General features: G+C 46.7%; 1 protein-coding gene across 4 annotated transcripts in view; it reads right to left on the bottom strand.

Annotated features, from left to right (window-relative positions):
* Window positions 1-18,626, bottom strand: part of PPP6R2 (protein phosphatase 6 regulatory subunit 2) — a 90,190-nt gene that overhangs the window by 37,954 nt on the left and 33,610 nt on the right. For 3 of the 4 annotated variants that reach the window (XR_008973926.1, XM_057422442.1, XM_057422440.1), the window contains exons 4-6: window positions 7,323-7,568; window positions 1,447-1,633; window positions 174-311 (exon numbers count right to left, since the gene is read on the bottom strand). Coding sequence is in view for 3 of the 4 variants with exons in the window: in XM_057422442.1 (XP_057278425.1) it covers window positions 174-311; window positions 1,447-1,633; window positions 7,323-7,549 (552 nt within the window). In the remaining variant the exon portion in view is untranslated. The remainder of the gene's footprint in view (window positions 1-173; window positions 312-1,446; window positions 1,634-7,322; window positions 7,569-18,626) is intronic. The other variant, XM_057422441.1, reaches the window with a different exon arrangement.

The raw sequence follows: 18,626 nt of genomic DNA on the forward strand, positions 1-18,626 counted from the left end.
GCAAACAGGCTGAAGCCCCATAGTACCAAACGTGAAGACTCCAGCAAGATTCCAGACTCAGGAGTGTGGTTCTGCTCTCATAGTAAGTGACAAAGAAAACTAGTCCTTAAAGCCACAAACAAACACCCCCCTAGTTCCCAATCTTGTGAAGAAAGAAAGAAGGAGGTTCTCACATTGAGCACTTCCTGCCGTAGGCTTGCAGGCTCCACGCAGCTGATGAGGCGCAGCAGCAGGTCCATCATGGCTGATGTATCTATGTGCTTTAGCACCAGGCTAATGAATTTGTCTTTTTTCCTTAGAAATGCAATCACCTAAAAAGAAAATATGAAAGTGGCACCATCAGCTGCTAATGCAACACATGGACATGGCACACAGAGCTTCTACACTTCACCTTCTACCAACACCTCTTGATGCTACTGAGTTGAGAAAGTCTTCAGAGAATAAGAGAATAACATTCTCATTTCAAGGCCATACTAAATCAAATCTTTTTCTCTATCTTTAACTATCTTTTTAGCTATCTTCTTTTCTGCAGGCTGTTCAGCCTGGAAAACAGAAGCTGCGTAGAGACCTCAGAGCAGCTTCCAGTGTCTGAAGGGGCTACAAGAATGCTGGAGATGGACTCTTAATCAGGGACTGAGGTGACAGGACAAGGGGTGATGAGTTCAAACTGAAACAGGGGAAGTTCAGGCTGGACACAAGGCGGAAGTTCTTCCCTGTGAGGGTGCTGAGGCACTGGCACAAGGTGCCCAGAAAAGCTGTGGCTGCCCCATCCCTGCCAGGGTTCAAGGCCAGGCTGGACACAGGGGCTTGGAGCAACCTGCTCTAGTGGAAGGTGTCCCTGCCTGTGGCAGGGGTTGGGAGTGGATGATCTTAAGGTCCATTCCAACCCAAACCATTCTATGATTCTACCTTTTCTTTCCCCTATGCCACAAAGAAACGTAACCCACAGGACTAAGAACACCAAGAAGCCGGTGAAGCTGGAGAATCCTCTATCCCACTAAGGCTCTCCACAGCCTTCATTTAAAAGATCCCTTTGGAATCAGTGTGTGTATTCCTAAAACACTGCTCAGCTTGTGTTTCCAGCACCCTGTTTACAGGCATGAGACTGAGGTGCTGTTTATGCAACGAGCTGATTCTGGGCAATGATCAAAGGCTGCATCAATATGCCTTAGTAAGAAAAGCAAAGCTTGAAATTTGCCACAGGAATATCCCAGCTACTGCAGATCCAAAATGAAACAGCAAAGGTGTCAACCCAGCATCCCTCACTGAGGAATGTGAAGAACTCATTGTACAGTGCATGACAACTCCAACCTTAATGAGTACAGTGAGCTGCATTTCAGCTCTAGAACTATGAGGAAGTGATGAGGATAGCAATGATACTGCCATACAACACAACCGTAAGTGAATGCATTTGTGCTCAGGAATCAGGACAAATCTAATCACTACCTGTTCCGTTTTTCTTGCAATGAGATTCCCAATAGTCTTACTGAAGAAACTGGCAAGCAAAGGGTTCAGAGGAGGCTCGTGATCCAAGAAGTCATAGAGGATGTTGAGCAGAGTTTCATCCCCTCCCAGCTTGTCGTTGATCTGCGGCACATCTGAGGTCAGCAGTTCACATGCTGTGTTTGGGTACCTGCAGGGATGGAACCAGAGCGACTAAAGGTGAAATGAAAACTCTCAGGAATATCTTCTCTTATTCAAGTTATAAACCCTTGTATTAGGATCATCTTTCCTGGAGGACAGGGGGGGAAACCCACACAGAAACAAGGGTCATCTGCATTAACAGCATGTTTTAAGGAAACACTATTTCCTGCAGCACATCACATGGGTTTTGAACACTGAATTATGCAGCTCAGCTGCTTTCACACTGCAGTTAGTCCTCATTTTTAAAAGTGATGCTCAACCACTTTCAATACACTTAAAATCTCTTAACATGAATCCACTTCTCCAACAAAAATTAACCCAAAGGTTGAAGGCTGATTTGGAAAACACATTTTAGCAGGTTTCTTTAATGTTTCCACAAAATTATTCTTTCCACTACTGGAGCTGAATTAAAAAATGAGCATCAAGTTCATTTCTTAAATCATGAGGACTAGAATTTAGAGTCAGAACATCAGACCTGACACACAACTCCTAACAAATGAGCAATTGCTATGTACAAGCAGGCAACTGATAACCAACCCGAGTTTCAGGTTTTCAGTAAAGTCTGTAATCTTCTTTGGAATTAACTCGTTTCCCAGAAAACATTACTGTGACTGGCTTAAATAATTCCATCACTTAAATCAAAATATGAAATACCATTTGTCAACTAATGAAATCCTTTCTGAAATCCTGACCTTGTTTTTTGCTCTTCCTGTAATGCTTTTAGAAATGGGTCACGCTTATGATCAGAAAAGGTAATACTGTGTTTATAAGTAATATTATGTTTGTAATCAAAGCGCCAAACAGAAAAGAATATCAATAAAGCCAATAATCTAAAGCCAAAAAAAAGTCTTTAGGGGCCTGTTAGTTTTGCTAAAAGCCTGAAATTTCTTCAGATTTAAGCTTCAGAATCATAGAATAGAATCACAGAATAGTCAGGGTTGGAAAGGACCTTAAGATCATCCAGTTCCACCCCCCCTGCCATGGGAAGGGACACCTCACACTAAGCCATGCTACCCAAGGCTCTGCCCTGCCTGGCCTTGAACATCGCCAGGGATGGAACATTCACAACTTCCCTGGGCAACCCATTCCAGTGCCTCACCACCCTCACAGTAAAGAATTTTCTCCTTATATCCAATCTAAACTTCCCCTGTTTAAGTTTTAACCTGTTACCCCTTGTCCTATCACTACAGTCCCTAATGAAGAGTCCATCCCCAGCATCCCTACAGCCCCGTTTCAGATACTGGAAGGCTGCTATGAGGTCTCCACGTAGCTTTCCATTAAAAAAGTGTTACCTGGTGCTGGTATCCCAAAGCCTCATGGCTCCTGGCTCTCAATGATAGGTTTTGGTTGGAAGGGAGCTAAAGCTCATTCAGCTCCAACCCCTGCCACTGGCAGGGACACCTTCCACTAGAGCTCCAAGCCCCTGCGTCTAACCTGGCCTTGAACACTGCCAGGGATGGGGCAGCCACAGCTTCTCTGGGCACCCTGTGCTAGCGCCTCAGCACCCTGACAGTAAAGAACTTCTTCCTTGTATCCAAGCTAAATCTCTCCTGTTTCAGTTTGAACCCACCACCCCTTGTCCTGTCACCTCAGTCTCTGATGAAGAGTCCTTCTCCAGCACCCTTGTAGCCCCCTTCAGACACTGGAAGCTGCTCTGAGGTCTCCACGCAGCTTCTCTTGTCCAGGCTGAACAGCCCAAATTTCCCCTATATTCCCTTTTTTCCATATGTGGACACAAGCTCCCTTTTGATGGGCTTACTTTTACCTGCAATGGGATATTTGCTTTAACCAAGCCGGTTTCCTAGATTAGGATTATTTAAATCCGTGTAACACAAGCTCTGCTTTTACCACAAGCCACTAAACTGCCTCCAGGCCCACTGTGAGTTTTTCACCGTTCACAGCAACATTTACTTCCTGAAGAGCCTCCTCCTATTTATGTAGTTCCAGTCCCAAAAGTTAGACAAACACCCCCAAATCCACACTAATGCTCTTTACGCCTTCTTTGCTCCTATGAAGATGTTAGATCTGAGTACATTTTGGTTACTGTTACAGAGTAATTCTACCAGAGTTTCTTGGAGCCCCCCAAGGGTATGTGAAGACTTATTCCTCCTTTTTCTAACTCATTGCTCCATGCAAAAGGCATTCATGATTCCTAAAAATCCCTGCACTGTGATATATATGCTGTCAGCAGGGGGATAAGTGAAACCTCTCCTCTTTGAGCACCTTCTGCCCTTGCAGCCGTTACAGCCTCCAAGCTTCAAAGTCAGATCAGAGGCTTCACCCTTTCAATTCAGGCTCCACACCCCATCCTGGGAAGCTTCTTTCCATGTTGCAGCTTGATGCTCAGTTCTCAAACCTCTAAAATCCACATCACCCCAGCAAGGTCAGTTCTGCCCTACCTACAGCCTGTACATTCCTTACTGCACAATCTCAACAGGCTTCTGAGACACCCTAAAATATCAACAGGTTCCTTGCAAATAGACATCACAGTTCAAATACCTAAAGGGGCTACAAGAAACCTGGAGAGGGGCTTTGGACAAAGGCCTGTAGGGACAGCACAAGGGGAATGGCTTTAACCTGCCAGAGGGGAGACTGAGATGAGCTCTTAGGCAGAAGCTCTTCCCTGTGAGGATGCTGAGGCACTGGCACAGGGTGCCAAGAGAAGCTGTGGCTGCCCCATCCCTGGCAATGTTCAAGGCCAGGTTGGACACAGGGGCTTGGAGCAACCTGCCCTAGTGAAAGGTGTCCCTGTCTGTGGCAGGGGGTTGGAGCTGGATGAGCTTTAAACTCCCTTCCAACACAAACCACTCCAGGATTCTGTGACTCTATGATATAGTTTATACACTTCTCTGACTGCTGCAGGTCTTCATCTGGTTGCTCAGTTTCACATTCTACCCTCAGACAGGGATTTACGGTGGAGTTTTCCTCTTTGTGGTTTCCCTTCTGAACTTCATGAACTTCCATCCTCTGGCTGTTTCAAGAAGAAAGCATTTGGACGATTCTATTTCCACAGCACACATCATTCTGGGATGCGTGTCCTTTCAAAGCTATCGAGTTTCTCCCCTGTTCCAGTTCAGAAACATTCATAAACTTTTCTTAAGAGCCAAGAATTGGATTCCACTTGAATTTAGGCAGAGTCCATTCTTCCTGCTTAGCCTTGATTTATTCCAAAATATTTCCCAGGTTCTTATAAGCTTAAAACATCTTTCCCCTCCAGTGCCTCACTGCGCTTTGAAACTGCACCTCCTGTCTACCTATGCCCCTAGAAGCATTGCCAAACTAATACTTCATAAACACCAGCTCTATTTGTCCTGGTGAGCAGGTCACTACGTGGTTCTTGTTGCCATCAATTAATCCCTTACCCATCCATAGTGTATAACTACACTTCCCACCCCTGCACCAGTTTTACAAGCAGGCATCTTATGGGCCACTCTCAGAAGAGGAAGAAGATGTAATGGCATCATCTGATGGAGAGATTGGTGAATGAATCTGCCAGCTGAAGGTCTTCCCAACACAAGATCTTATCCTGCTAGCACAGGGACAACAGCACTGGAGGTTGGTCTCTTCCCACCACTGTCTGCCTCTGTCCATGCCTCCTTGCCAGCCAGGAGCTGCCCAAACCACATGTTACCTCCAAAAGCTGATGAGAAGGCACAGAATTCTGCAGGAGAAATTCAGTGGTGCCCAGGAGTGAACACTCTTGTACTGAGCTTTCCTCTTCCTTTAGGTTGGCATTAAGGATTTTGTTTCTTGAGAGGTTGAGTTTCTCCCCACCTTAATCCTAATTGTTCTGTCATAAAATCCAAGAGTGGTTTGGGATGAAGGGACTGTAAAGCTCATCCAGCTCCATCCCCCTGCCACCGGGAGGGACACCTTCCACTAGAGCAGGTTGCTCAAAGCCCCTGTGTCCAACCTGGCCTTGAACACTGCCAGGGATGGGGTAGCCACAGCTTCTCTGGGCACCCTGTGCCAGTGCCTCAGCACCCTCACAGGGAAGAGCCTAAGAGGTTATCTCAGTCTCCCCTCTGGCAGGTTAAAGCCATTCCCCTTGTCCTGTCCCTACAGGCCCTTGTCCAAAGCCCCTCTTCCACGTTTCCTGTAGCCCCTTTAGACACCTGAACTGCTCTAAGGTCTCCCCTTAAGGTACCTTCTCTTCTCCAGGCTGAACCACCCCAGCTTTCTCATATAAGGTCCTTTATTATCAAAATGCCTCTTATTCTTAATCTGTCCAGTTACATTAGGAAAAGGCTTCCGCTTCCACCTTTCAGCACACAGGGTCAGAGACATAAACCATCTTTTGACAGCAGTCACAAAGATCTCAAGAAGAACAGGGCATAAAAATATGGGCTGGTTAACTGGAGAAGTAGTTGCACTGATATGGACACTGTATGAATTGGTACTGGAATCTCTCATTCTCTTCTGTGGCAAAATACACTCAGGTTCCAGCAAGGGGCCAATCATTCAGCATTTATCTGCTCCTTAACTCTTGGCACTAGGAAAGTATTGCCCATCTTCTTCAAGCAGACCTTCCGGGTTTGAGTTCCTTTCAGGTGAGCTGTGCAAACAACATCTACAGGGGGCTGCAGTAAGCACAGAGCTAGTCACCACATGAAAACCCACTTATTCTTATTTTGCACCTGGTATAATGCTGGAAATGCAGAAGTCAGGAGGCTCTGGTGGCCCATGTCCCTGGTTAAGGAGTACCTGTACAATATATGCCTGTGTAGAACAGTAGTGTAGGACAACAGTGTAGAACACTCCTGGTTCCACCCAGTAACTCACACCTTCTAGCAGAAGCCAAGCAGATGTGATACTCCAAGTGATGACAGAACATACTTCTTGGCATTCACTTACCTGGAAACAGTCACCTAAACACCCTGATCACCTCTCTCATACCTAGCAGATGAGCAGTTGCCATCCCTCCCTGGGCTTGAAGCAGCAGCAGCAGCAACAACAAACACTGATGCTCCCACAGGCACAAACATACTGGGTTTTATTTATTTATCCCCAGAACAGCCCTGTATTTTCACATCAACTTAAGGAAGAAAAGACAAACTTCCCAAGCCCAAAGTGTAAACATTTCCAAGTGTATTTCCAAGTATACATTCAGTGAAAGATGTATAAACACAATTATAAGAACCAAGCACATCTGAGGAGCCCACCGAGATAAGAGACAAGCTTTTGACAGAGGCAGAGCCTCTCCCTGACAGTAAAAGACAGGCTTTTGACAGAGGCAGAGCCTCTCCCTGACTGTATGACCATGGAAATCTGCAGGTTTTGCACATGTACACACTGGAAATATGACATCTTTTATTCACTGTACAGCTCACCTTCTTCTGTGGGCTTGGCTACTGAAACCCAACCAAGCCCACACAGTTGAAACCTAGAGCAGAACACTCTGCTTGTGATTTTGGTAAAAAGTTACTAAAGGTACTTCTGAGATGCTTGTTATCAGTAAGAGATCAATTTTTTAATACAAACTCTATCTTAAACCATTAAAATTGAAGAAACCATTAAAAATGAAGCTTCTGAAAGTTCACCACAACTAACGATCTGCTGTGAAGTACTTGACCCTACTCGAGAACCTGAGAAGGTTCCATCCGCCTCACACCAACTTCCAACATCAAACTCTTTCATCCCACTTTCTCCATATGATAGGCCAACAAACAAATACCTACTTGAAGCGGATCTTCTCCTCCATGTCCATGGGGGGCTCATGGGTGATGAGGTTGACCAGCTCCTCCATGCACTGCTGCTGACAGAGGAAGTCCAGCAGTTTGCGGTTCTGGGCCTTGCACTCCTGTAAGATGTCATCTTCATCCATGAGCTCGTGAAGTGTCACATCTTCTTTATCCAGCAGCTTGTCCACATGTGATGTTGTGTTCAAATCAAACTTCCAGAACATGTTGATGGGACACAACTAGCTGGAATGCAAAAGAATATGAGTTAGTCTTCTACCTTTGCTATTTATTCCTACTTTGTGATTCAAGGGGAATACCTTAATGCTGCTGCCTCCCTAACTGTAAGAATCACACTCTGTAACCAAAATTAACTTCTCAAGCCATAAAACTGCTGTGACTTCGATTACAAGGGTATGGTGTCAACAACGGAGACAATAAATGCATGATAATGGAATCTCAGAGTGGCTTTAGTTGGAAAGGACTTGAAAGCTCATCCAGTTCCAACCCCCTGCCACGGCCAGGGACACCTTCCACTAGAGCAGGTTGCTCCAAGCCCCTGTGTCCAACCTGGCCTTGAACACTGCCAGGGATGAGGCAGCCACAGCTTCTCTGGGCACCCTGTGCCAGTGCCTCAGCACCCTCACAGGGAAGAACTTCTGCCTTAGATCCAACCTAAATCTCCCTTGTTTCAGTTTGAATCCATCACCCCTTGTCCTACCGCTACACTCCCTGATGAAGAGTCCCTCTCCAGCATCCTTGTAGCCCACTTCAGACTTTGGAAACTGCTCTGAGGTCTCCACGCAGCCTTCTCTCCTCCAGGCTGAACAGCTCCAATATTCTCAGCCTGTCTCCATATGGGAGGTGCTCCAGCCCCTGCTCATTCTCGTGGCCTCCTCTGGACTTGCTCCAACAGCTCCACGTCCTCATGCTGGGGACACCAGCACTGCATACAGTGCTGCAAGTGGGGTCTCACAAGAGCAGAAGAGAGGGGCAGGATCTCCTCCTCTGACCTGCTGCTCATGCTCTGGGGATGCAGCCCAGGACACTTCCCTGGCTGCAGGGGCATTTCTACCCCCACCAGTGCCCAAGGACCCCCTGCCTGAGCAGGGTTCCCTCAATCCTGGTTCAGATCATCTCCTCTCTGTGCTCTCCAGGGAACTTCAGCATGTGACCAGACGCATGCTCTGTATTTGAGATGAGGTTTCACTATTGCCATGTAGATCAGGAAAAACATTCCCTTTCAGCCAGTTTTTGCTAAGCACGGAGCACTGCACATTGTATTAATCATCTTCACCCCACTCCCAACCTAACGCTTCCTGCCCTTTCTGTCACCCTGATTCCTCTCCCTATGAACTCCACTAATTACATTTTCAGAGTTATCTTCCCCAGAACACTTCAGCTTTTAGAATGGTTATTAACTGTATTCAGTATGAATTGTAATTAATTGTAATTCCTTCCAGTATCTGAAGGGGGCTACAAGGATGCTGGACTCTTCAGGGACTGTAGCGGTATGACAAGGGGTGATGGGTTCAAACTGAAACAGAGAAAGTTCAGGTTGGAGGTAATGAAGTCCTTCCCTGTGAGGATGCTGAGGCGCTGGCACAGGGTGCCCAGAGAAGCTGTGGCTGCCCCATCCTTGGCAGTGTACAAGGCCAGGTTGGACAGAGCTTGGAGCAAGCAGCTCTAGTGGAAGGTGTCCCTGCCTATGGCAAGGGGTTGGAACTGGATCAGCTTTAAAGTCCCTTCCAACCCAAACCAGTCTGGCACTCTATGAAAGGTGATGAGCATCACTCAAGACAAGCATTCTGTGTAACATCACCATTAAGCTAAGCAACGTTTCATAAAGTGGAGTCAATTGGATGGGAGATGCCAACATGCTCCATTCCCCTGTTATCTGTGCTCAACATGATTTTACATACACAGATCCCACTGCTGTTTTTAACCTAACCCACATTGCTATTACAACAGCAGCGGGAACACTTGCTCCAACCATTCATTTTGCTTTTACCAGCATCCCAAAATGTTACCACACCTGACTGTGTGCCAGTTCCTTGCTTGTATAACTGCATCTGAGGCAGCATCTGAAATGAGTCTTTTTAGAAGACCAGCAGAAAACACCAGCTTTTGCTTCAGGAAGGGTTACAGCCATTCAACAGGGTAAAAACCTAAACTTCTTGATCACAGTTTAATATCCGCTTTCTTGCAGTGAACAAGGTGAAACACAGTAAAAGAAGGAACAGCTTTTCATTTATTTTTACTAATGAAGTTATTGACTTGCACTTTGCGCCTTACTTCAGTTCAAGGGTTCTTCATATGTGTATGTGCCTAAGGATCTCTAAACCAAAGAGGACTCATCACCTCCTGAAATTAAGGCTATTTTCCTTTGGAACAGCTCTGTTACCCAGGATATTTGATAACAAACTCTGTGGAGCTCCACTCAGCGCTTCAAACTTGTCACAGGTAATTTCTCTATTTGAGAGCTTTTATCCAGATCAACATCATTCTTCCTTTACATGCCTTTACCTCTGAACTTCGGAAGAACTCAAGAAACTCACTGCAAGACTGTCCTTTGTGACAGAGCTGCTGACGTAACGAAGCCCTGTTTGAACGTGTTGGTGTTGCAATACTAGAAGATAAAGGGAACATTTCGGCTATGAGCTATCAAGACATACAAAGCCTCTTCAGGGCTTTCTCCTCCCATACACCACATTTACTTGTTGGTGTTGGACTCCCAGCACTCTGAGGCAGAGATCACACACAGATCATGGGGACGTACCCAGCAGAAACAGAACTGAGATCATGATGAAGCATCACATCCAGAACATCACTTTGTGCCTACCAAGGTCCTTTTAATCATCCTGGGTCAACAAGTTCTAGACAAAACTACAAGTTTCTTGTACAGCTACCTATAATCATCAAGTCTACAGGTTTCATTTGTGATAGTCCCAGCTCAGTTGCACAGGGAAACGTGAGGGGAAGCTGTCAAGAAAAAAAGCTTACCCAACCTCCCCCATGACCCACCCAGTGCCATTTCCTGTCTCCTCAACTGCAGGTTAGTCACTTATGTTGATTCCAAACTTTTCACAGAATCCCAGACTGGTTTGGGTTGGAAGGGACCTTAAAGCTCATCCGGTTGCAACCCCTGCCACAGGCAGGGACACTTTCCACTAGAGCAGGTTGCTCCAAGCCCCTGTGTCCAACCTGGCCTTGAACACTGTCAGGGATGGGGCAGCCACAGCTTCTCTGGGCAACCTGTGCCAGCACCTCAGCACACTCACAGGGAAGAACTTCTGCCTAAGAGCTCATCTCAATCTCCCCTCTGGCAGGTTAAAGCCATCCCCTTTGTCCTGTCCCTACAGGCCCTTGTCCAAAGCCCCTCTCCAGGTTTCCTGCAGCCCCGTCAGGCACTGGAGCTGCTCTAAGGTCTCCCCTTAAGGAGCCTTCTCCAGGCTGAACCAGCCCAGCTCTCTCAGCCTGGCTTCAGAGCAGAGCTGCTCCAGCCCTCACAGCATCTCTGTGGCCTCCTCTGGCCTCTCTCCACCAGCTCCATGTCCCTCCTGTGTTGGGGTCCCCAGAGCTGGACACAGCACTGCAGGGGATTCCTCTCTCTTTTGGAAACTAATTTCCCTCCCTAAAATAGTCTAACAAGTGGCACAGAACAAAGCAGTTTGTGCTGTTTAACTCAAGAATATATTGAAATTAATTGAAAATGTTAACTTCTAGCAGAGCAGGAGCTCCTGCATCCATCCATGCAGGTGCTGAACATACACTCAAGTCACTGAGCTCCTCAGTTAGGAGCAGACATCTGAATTTTCAACCTACGTGACACTGCTGTGGCAGTAATGCTGTTTGGCTGCAGAGTGTGTTCCTTACAAAGTGTTCTTCAGATATTTTTAACCAGCTATGCTTAGTTATATATTCCTCAAGTTAAAGCTGGCATAAAAGGCCTTAAATTAAGGAGGCTGGGTGCACAGCTAACCCAAACACATACATCTCTCATACATACATGTGTAACACACATGTAAGTCTCACTTTGCAAATTTAAACCCATTATTAACCCATCAATTCTACAGGTTTTCAGAACTAGGGGAGAGTCAGGTTGGATCTAAGGCAGAAGCTCTTCCCTGTGAGGGTGCTGAGGCGCTGGCACAGGGTGCCCAGAGAAGCTGTGGCTGCTCCATCCCTGGCAGTGTTCAAGGCCAGGTTGGACACAGGGGCTTGGAGCAACCTGCTCTAGTGGAAGGTGTCCCTGCCTGTGGCAGGGGCTGGAACTGGAGGGGCTTTAAGGTCCCATCCAACACAAACCAGTCTGGGATTCCATGATTCCATAACTTTTTAGGTATCTCTGGAACTTCTTATACATGGATAATCTGTAGGAGACACTCTCCAGTAAGCTGTCCTTACAGAAGGAAGGTGGCTCTTCTCTCAGCACAGAACAGGTAGATACCCTTTCATTGGAAGGATTCCTGAGGAGTTTGTCCTCTCCAGGGCCTTGCTGGCAGAGCTGGGCTTCTGGAAGATGCTGCTGCAATTCCCAGCACTCTGGGACTGGGCACAGCTACATCCAGCTGGGAAAGGAGGCTGTCCTGCAGCAGAGACTCTCCCACCACGCTGCCCAGAACACATTCAATGTGAGACTACTCTTCTTCACCCCAGCCAAAAAACCCTCTTACAGCAACAGGCCACGCAGTAAAACACAGCAAGTGAGGTTTGGAAATGACTGTTTGTGGCAAACTGAAACCAGAAGTTATGCCAGAGCAAGCGTCCAGTGATCAAGTGAGGTTTCATAATCCACGTAACATGTCTACCACCTTGAAAACAAAAAGGAACCACATACAAAAAACCCAGAGACTGGAACAAGTCAGGAACAAGAGAGGTAACACGCTGCTGTCACACTGTCTGCAGGGTCTCACAAGGAAGAGCTTCTGCCTACACTCATCTCAATCTCCCCTCTGGCAGGTTAAAGCCATTTCCGCTTGTCCTGTTTGTACAGGCCCTTGCCCAAAGCCCCTCTTCCAGGTTTGCTGTAGCCCCTTTAGGCACTGGAGCTGCTCTGAGGTCTCCCCTTAAGAGCCTTCTCTTCTCCAGGCTGAATCAGCCCAGGTCTCTCAGCCTGGCTCCAGCCCTCACAGCATCTCTGTGGCCAGTTCCCAGGATCCTCCTTGTTACCCTTCTTAAAAAAGGGCTGATGTTTCCCTTTTTGCAGTCACTGGGACTGCCACAACTTTTCAAGTATGACTGAGACTGGCTTGGCAACTACATCTGCCAACTCCCTGGGTACCCTGGGATGGGTCCTATTTTCAGTGTCCTCAAGCCATCCTGAACCTGATCTTCACTGACTGAGGTTCAGGGGCTTGAGAGATATGGGACGAGTGATTACGACTGAAAACTGAGGCAGAGAATCACTGAGCACCTCAGCTTTCTCCATCTTTCTCCTGAGTAACGGGAATTGTGCCAAGAGAGAAAAAAACAGCACAAGAGTTGCTGAGTACAATGAGCCCAATGAGCGGTAAATACACTTTCTTCTTGTGAAGAATGCCTTACAGGTTCAACACTGTTTCCTGTTTCTGCTATCTTTAGACACCTATTTAAACTTGAGGAATATATGAGTACTAAAATACTAAACACTAGACATCACTACTAACATTAAGAAACCTTGGAGCAACCTGCTCTAGTGGAAGGTGTCCCTGCCTGTAGCAGGGGGATGAAACTGAATGAGCTTTCAGGTCCCTTCAGACACAAATCAGTGTGGGATTCTATGAAGAAAGTTAAGGAATACAAGGCACAGCAGAAGAGACAGATGCAGAAACAGGGCTATGAAGACTATCCTACTTTTAACAAGTTGCTGCATTGCACACCATAATGAAGAAAAAACCAGAAATTTAATCAAATCAGAGGGATCAGAGGCATTTGATGGCAAAAAATTACAAAATAATAGTAAAAAGAGTGCAGATTTCCAGGACAAGAGACCACAAAGTGGATGGTAACTGCCAGCTTCAAGCACTTGCAACTACCAAGCATTAATCAGAGTTCTGTCCCTGGTTTTAGGCTCTAGTTGATGCAGTTTCTGAGCAGGGCTCTCTCAGGCCTTTCAAACGGTGTGAATGGGAGGCTCCCAAAGCCAAAAGCTACGTTGTACTCCCTGCTGCAAAAGCTGCTTTGGACACGGAAGCATTAAACAGACCCATGTAGGGAAGTCAGCAGTAAGAGGTGTGGAAACGAAGCACACCCTGCTCACCACAGGCCACTCGGTCACCATCGAGGCTGGTGTGTGTGCAGTTGTAACTCAATGAGAACGAAAGCAGAAGGCAAAAGAGACTCTCTCATAGCTCTCACTATTTGCTGGTGAGAGCAGGAGAAGGAACATCCCATCTCTGCTGAATAATTCTGTGGTCTGCATCATTTCCTCTTGTGGAATTGCAGAACCTTCTTACAGAGCTCAGCTTGGTTTTTACATCCTGTCAGTGTGAACCGTCTTCTGCACTCATTCCTTCATTCTTGTTAAGAAGGTTCCAGTCCTCAATAGTAGATCCTCGATGACCACCTTGGACTCCCTAAATCCTACCAACAAGAAGAAAATCATGACCATGTTCAACATGAAACAAGCTACCACCAAGACACCTATATTGGTATGGCAGCAAAGAGAAGGGACCCAACAAAGGAATCCCAGAATCCTTCAGATTGGAAGAGTTCTCAGGAGGTTATCCAGTCCAACCCCCTGCCAAGGCAGGGCCACCCAGAGCAGATCACACAGGAACGCATTCAGTCAGGTTTGGAATGTCTCCAGAGAGGAAGGCTCCACAACCCTCCTGGGCAGCCTGTTCCAGTGCTCTACCACCCTCAATGGAAAGAAGCTCTTCCTCATGTTGAGATGAAGCTTGCTGTTTCTGGCCATTGCTCTTCATCTTGTCACTGGGCAACACTGAAAATACTCTGGCACCGTCTTCCTGGCACCCAGCCTTAAGATACTGATCAGCATTGACGAGATCCCCTCTCAAACTCAATATAAAGCCACAGCCAAAGAGGTAAAAATCTCATATAATTGTCTTATCAACCAGGATGGAAAAGCCCTTTAAGCTCATCCAGTCCAACCAATCCCCAGCACTGCCAAGGCCATCACTAACCCGTGGCACTGAGGCCTCAGCTACACGGTGTGTGAACACTTGCAGGGACGGTGACTCCAGCACTGCCCTGGGCAGCCTGTTCCAGTGCCTGAGCACCCTTTGGGGAAGGAATTGTTCCTCATCTCCATCTAAACCTGCCCTGGTGCACCTTGAGGCCGTTTCCTCTTGTCCCATCCCTTGTTCCTTGGGAGCAGAGTCCAGCCCCCTCTTGGCTCCATCCTCCTGTCAGGCAGTTGTAGGGAGCAATAAGGCCCCCCAAGCCTTCTCTTCTCCAGACTGAACCCCCCAGGTCCCTCAGTCATTCCCCATCACACTTGTGCTCTAGGAGATACAAAATTAACAGAGAGACACATCAGAAAGCAGGATGGAGAAACAGATCTCTAAGGTTTATAGAAGTCTGCAATGAAACATACATCAACTCTTGTATGGTCATATAACAGCTCCTACTGCCCTTCCTTACACCTCCTTAGTATTCACAGCTACTTATTCTATGTCCAGAAAAGCATTATACTCCATGAGACTTCAACATGCTCTGAGTTTCAGGGATGTAATGGTAACAAGGCCAAGCGCAGGAGTGTTTGAAGCAGCTGCCTAACCTCAAGCGCTAAAGGGATGAGAACATGGTCAGGAATTGGGGTTTTAAGTATCTTTAATAGGAACAAAATCTCTCAAACTGATGTATTTCAACAGACTTGGGTTGAGATGATGAAACAGGCTATTCCAACATTAGTACAAGGATGGCAGTTTTCACTTTGACAGAGTTTTCCATGCTGAAGTGAAATAACTTGCGCTGGAACTGGATGATCTTAAGGTCCTTTCCAACCCAAACCATTCTGTGATTCTGTAAGAGGGAAAGGTTTCTCAACTGAAGAATGCCCATTTTTCCCTCCCAAGTTGTCATTAAATGAAAGTTAGGGATCATCTTTTAATTTAACCTTTGACAGTGCTTCAAGAATGGATCTTCAGTGCTGAGCACATCAAATGCCGGGAGTTCCCCAACTATCCTTCTACTTACCCTGTTCTGAAACTACCACTGCTTGGCATCAGTGTACTCCAGAAAGGGAAACTTCAGTTTCCAGGCACACTGGATGCAGTTTTGGTTTTCCTACCTTTAACACAGGGCTGAGAAGGAAAAGGAAGCATTTATGAACTCTGTAGGCAAGAAGCCAAGCAGAGCCCAAGCCTCAGCTTCCAACTAATGACAATCTCCCCTTCTGCAAGTGAAGAGGCTTTCTGGACAGAGTCACTTCTCTAGTTGGGATTTCTTAATTTCTTGAATCTGCTCAGAAAAAGCAAAAGCAGAATGTCTAAAACAGCACTGAGATGCCTTCACGATGACAGGAAGCAACATGCTATGCCCATCTTGGGTGAGAAGAGCCCCCTCCCAGAAGCACAGGACCCAGGGCTGGGAAGAAGGGTAGGAATGAGGTTTTCCTGGTAAACTGCCTCAACATTCTCTCATTTCATCACAGATAACCTCAAGTGCCACCTGAAATCTCATGTTTAACAATTATCAGTTAATACACCCTACAGATATGCTAAAGAAGAGAAGCTGAGTGGAGACCTCAGAGCAGCTTCCAGTGTCTGAAGGGGGCTACAAGAATGCTGGAGGGACTCTTCATCAGGGACTGCAGCGACAGGACAAGGGTGATGGGCTCAAGCTGAAACAGGAGAAGTTCAGGTTAGATCTAAGGCAGAAATTCTCCCCTGTGAGGGTGCTGAGACACTTGCACAGGGTGCCCAGAGAAGCTATGGCTGCCCCATCCCTGGCAGTGTTCAAGGCCAGGTTGGACACAGGGGCTTGAAGCAACCTGCTCTAGTGGAAGGTGTCCCTGTCTGTGGCAGGGGGTTAGAGCTGAATGATCTTATGGTCCTTTCCAACCCAAGCCATTCTATGATTAACCTTTTTAAATCCATTTGAGCTTGGTGTCAAAAGTGTTCCCTGACCTTAAACCACAGCAAAGTTTCAAACTCTTTGGAAAAGTACTTTTTAAAGCAGCTGGATGGAATTCCCTGTGTGTCATTGCTCCTCGCAGCCATGCTGAGTTACAAAACACCACCTCCTCACATTCACTTTCCCTCTCTCAGACACAGAATGGGATAAAACCTCTTCAAGACACACCAGTCAGTCCTTAAAAACTACTGATCTATTGAAAGCAGAAGGGGTAAAGCATGAGTATAAAGACAACACTGATCACAATGTGCAGTGAACACATTGGTTTAGCTGTCTACAGTGATTACGTTGTGTGCATTAAACTTATTGCTTCCAGTTAAATTGTTTAAGAAATCCACAAGGATGGTATAAGTTACGGAGCAGGATAAGGTGAAAACTTCAAGCTGTGTACAGCAGATGAATTAAGAGGAAGCTGCTCTGAAACGTGAAACTGGAGAGCTGTTAACGTTTACTTTTTCTGTAAATAAGAAGTTAAGTCCCAGGCTTTGTTCTGATCTAATTGACACTAAAAGTCAAAATCTTCATAAAACTTACTTTAAAAGGATGCAAACAAAAAGGAGCATTTGGTAAAAGTGAGAACTTCCTCTTAAAGATGATGGGTAAATTCCTTGGATACATTAATGAAGAGAACAGTCACATCAGTGCTTTTGGGACCACAACTAAATAGTTATAATTCAAAAGTACTGTGAATTTTCTCATTTTACTAACCATATTCAACCATCTAGCTGTCATTCTTTCACCTACCTCATACCACAAACATCATTCCTACCACAGTGCACTTACTCTCCCCGTACTGAAGTTCCCAGTTCTGCAGACCTGGGGAAGTCCTGAGCTGCAAGAGGATGTTACAGGGATTACCAGCTGTGAACAGCTCAGAATAAGCCTTCCATAAGTGGGTACTTCTTCACCAAGCTGCCATCCCCACCACCAGCCTGCTCTTATTTGTAGCCAAGGCAGAGCTTGTCTGAGATAGCAAGAGGCTGCTCAGAGCCCTGCAGATCCTCCAAACAATCCCCCTCACACAGCTTCTCAAATTGCATTTTCCTTCCTTACCCAACATGTAAAACAGAGCTAAATCAGAATATGAGAACATGAGGATAAACATGGTGGGGTCAGGGTTCACATTCCTGCTGCTCTAGATAACTCCTGCTATTTTTCTCTTAAAGCTGTTTCTAGCTCTTGCATTTGGGGAGAAGAAAATTCATTGTGCTCATTACAACTGTGCTCACGCCTCTTGTCCAGGCTGCAAGCAGTGTTCAGCAGGGGAAAAGGCAGTAAGAAACACCCAATGCTGCTGACATCCAGCAAAGCAGGAGCCAGAGATCTCCCTGTCCTAGCAGGAGCCCTGCCTGCTCAGCAGGCCTGAAAGCCCAGAGTGGTTTGTATGGACTGCTCTGTCCATAGGGATTAGGCATGGAATCATGGAAAGGTTTGGGTTGATGGGACCTTAAAGCTCCTCCAGTTCCAACCCCCTGCCACAGGCAGGGACACCTTCCACTACAGCAGGTTGCTCCAAGCCCAGGTCCAACCTGGCCTTGAACACTGCCACGGTTGGGGCAGCCACAGTTTCTCTGGGCACCCTGTGCCAGCACCTCAGCATCTTCATTGTAAAGAATTTCTTCCTCACATCCAGCCTGAATCTCCTCTGCCAGTTTAAAACCATCACCCTTGTCCTCTCATAACAGGCCCTGCTAAAAAGTCTCCCCCCACCTTTCTGAGAGACCCTTTTTAAGAACTGAAAAGCCACAATAAGGTCTCCCCAGAGCCTTCTCTGCTTGAGGCTGAACAAGACCAGTTCTCTCAGCCTTTCCTCACAGAAGTGCTCCATGATCTGATCATTTTTGTGGCCTCCTCTGGCCTCTCTTCAACAGGTCCATGTCCTTCCTGTACTGAGGACTCCACAGCAGGATGTCATGCTCCAGGAGGGGTCTCACCAGAGCAGGACCACCACCTGTTGGCCCCCCTCTGGCTCCTCTGGACTGCAAGCGCACATGTCCAACCTTTCACCCAACAATACCTCCAAGTCCTTCTCCTCAGGGCTACTCTCATTCCCTTCATCCCCCACCCTGTGTTGATACTGGGGACTGCCTCAATCCATGTGCAGGACCTTGCATTTGCCTTGTTGGACTTCATGAGGTTTGCAGTGGGCCTACTTCTTCAGCTTGTCCAAGTCCCTCTGGATGGCATCTCGCCACTTGGGTACTTTTCTTTAGGGCATCTACA

The sequence above is a fragment of the Pezoporus wallicus genome, unplaced genomic scaffold (assembly GCF_028554395.1).
Source record: "Pezoporus wallicus isolate ANWC-B61680 ecotype Strahan unplaced genomic scaffold, APGP_CSIRO_Pwel_v1 contig_3058, whole genome shotgun sequence".
In the NCBI taxonomy this organism is placed as follows: Eukaryota; Metazoa; Chordata; class Aves; order Psittaciformes; family Psittacidae; genus Pezoporus; species Pezoporus wallicus.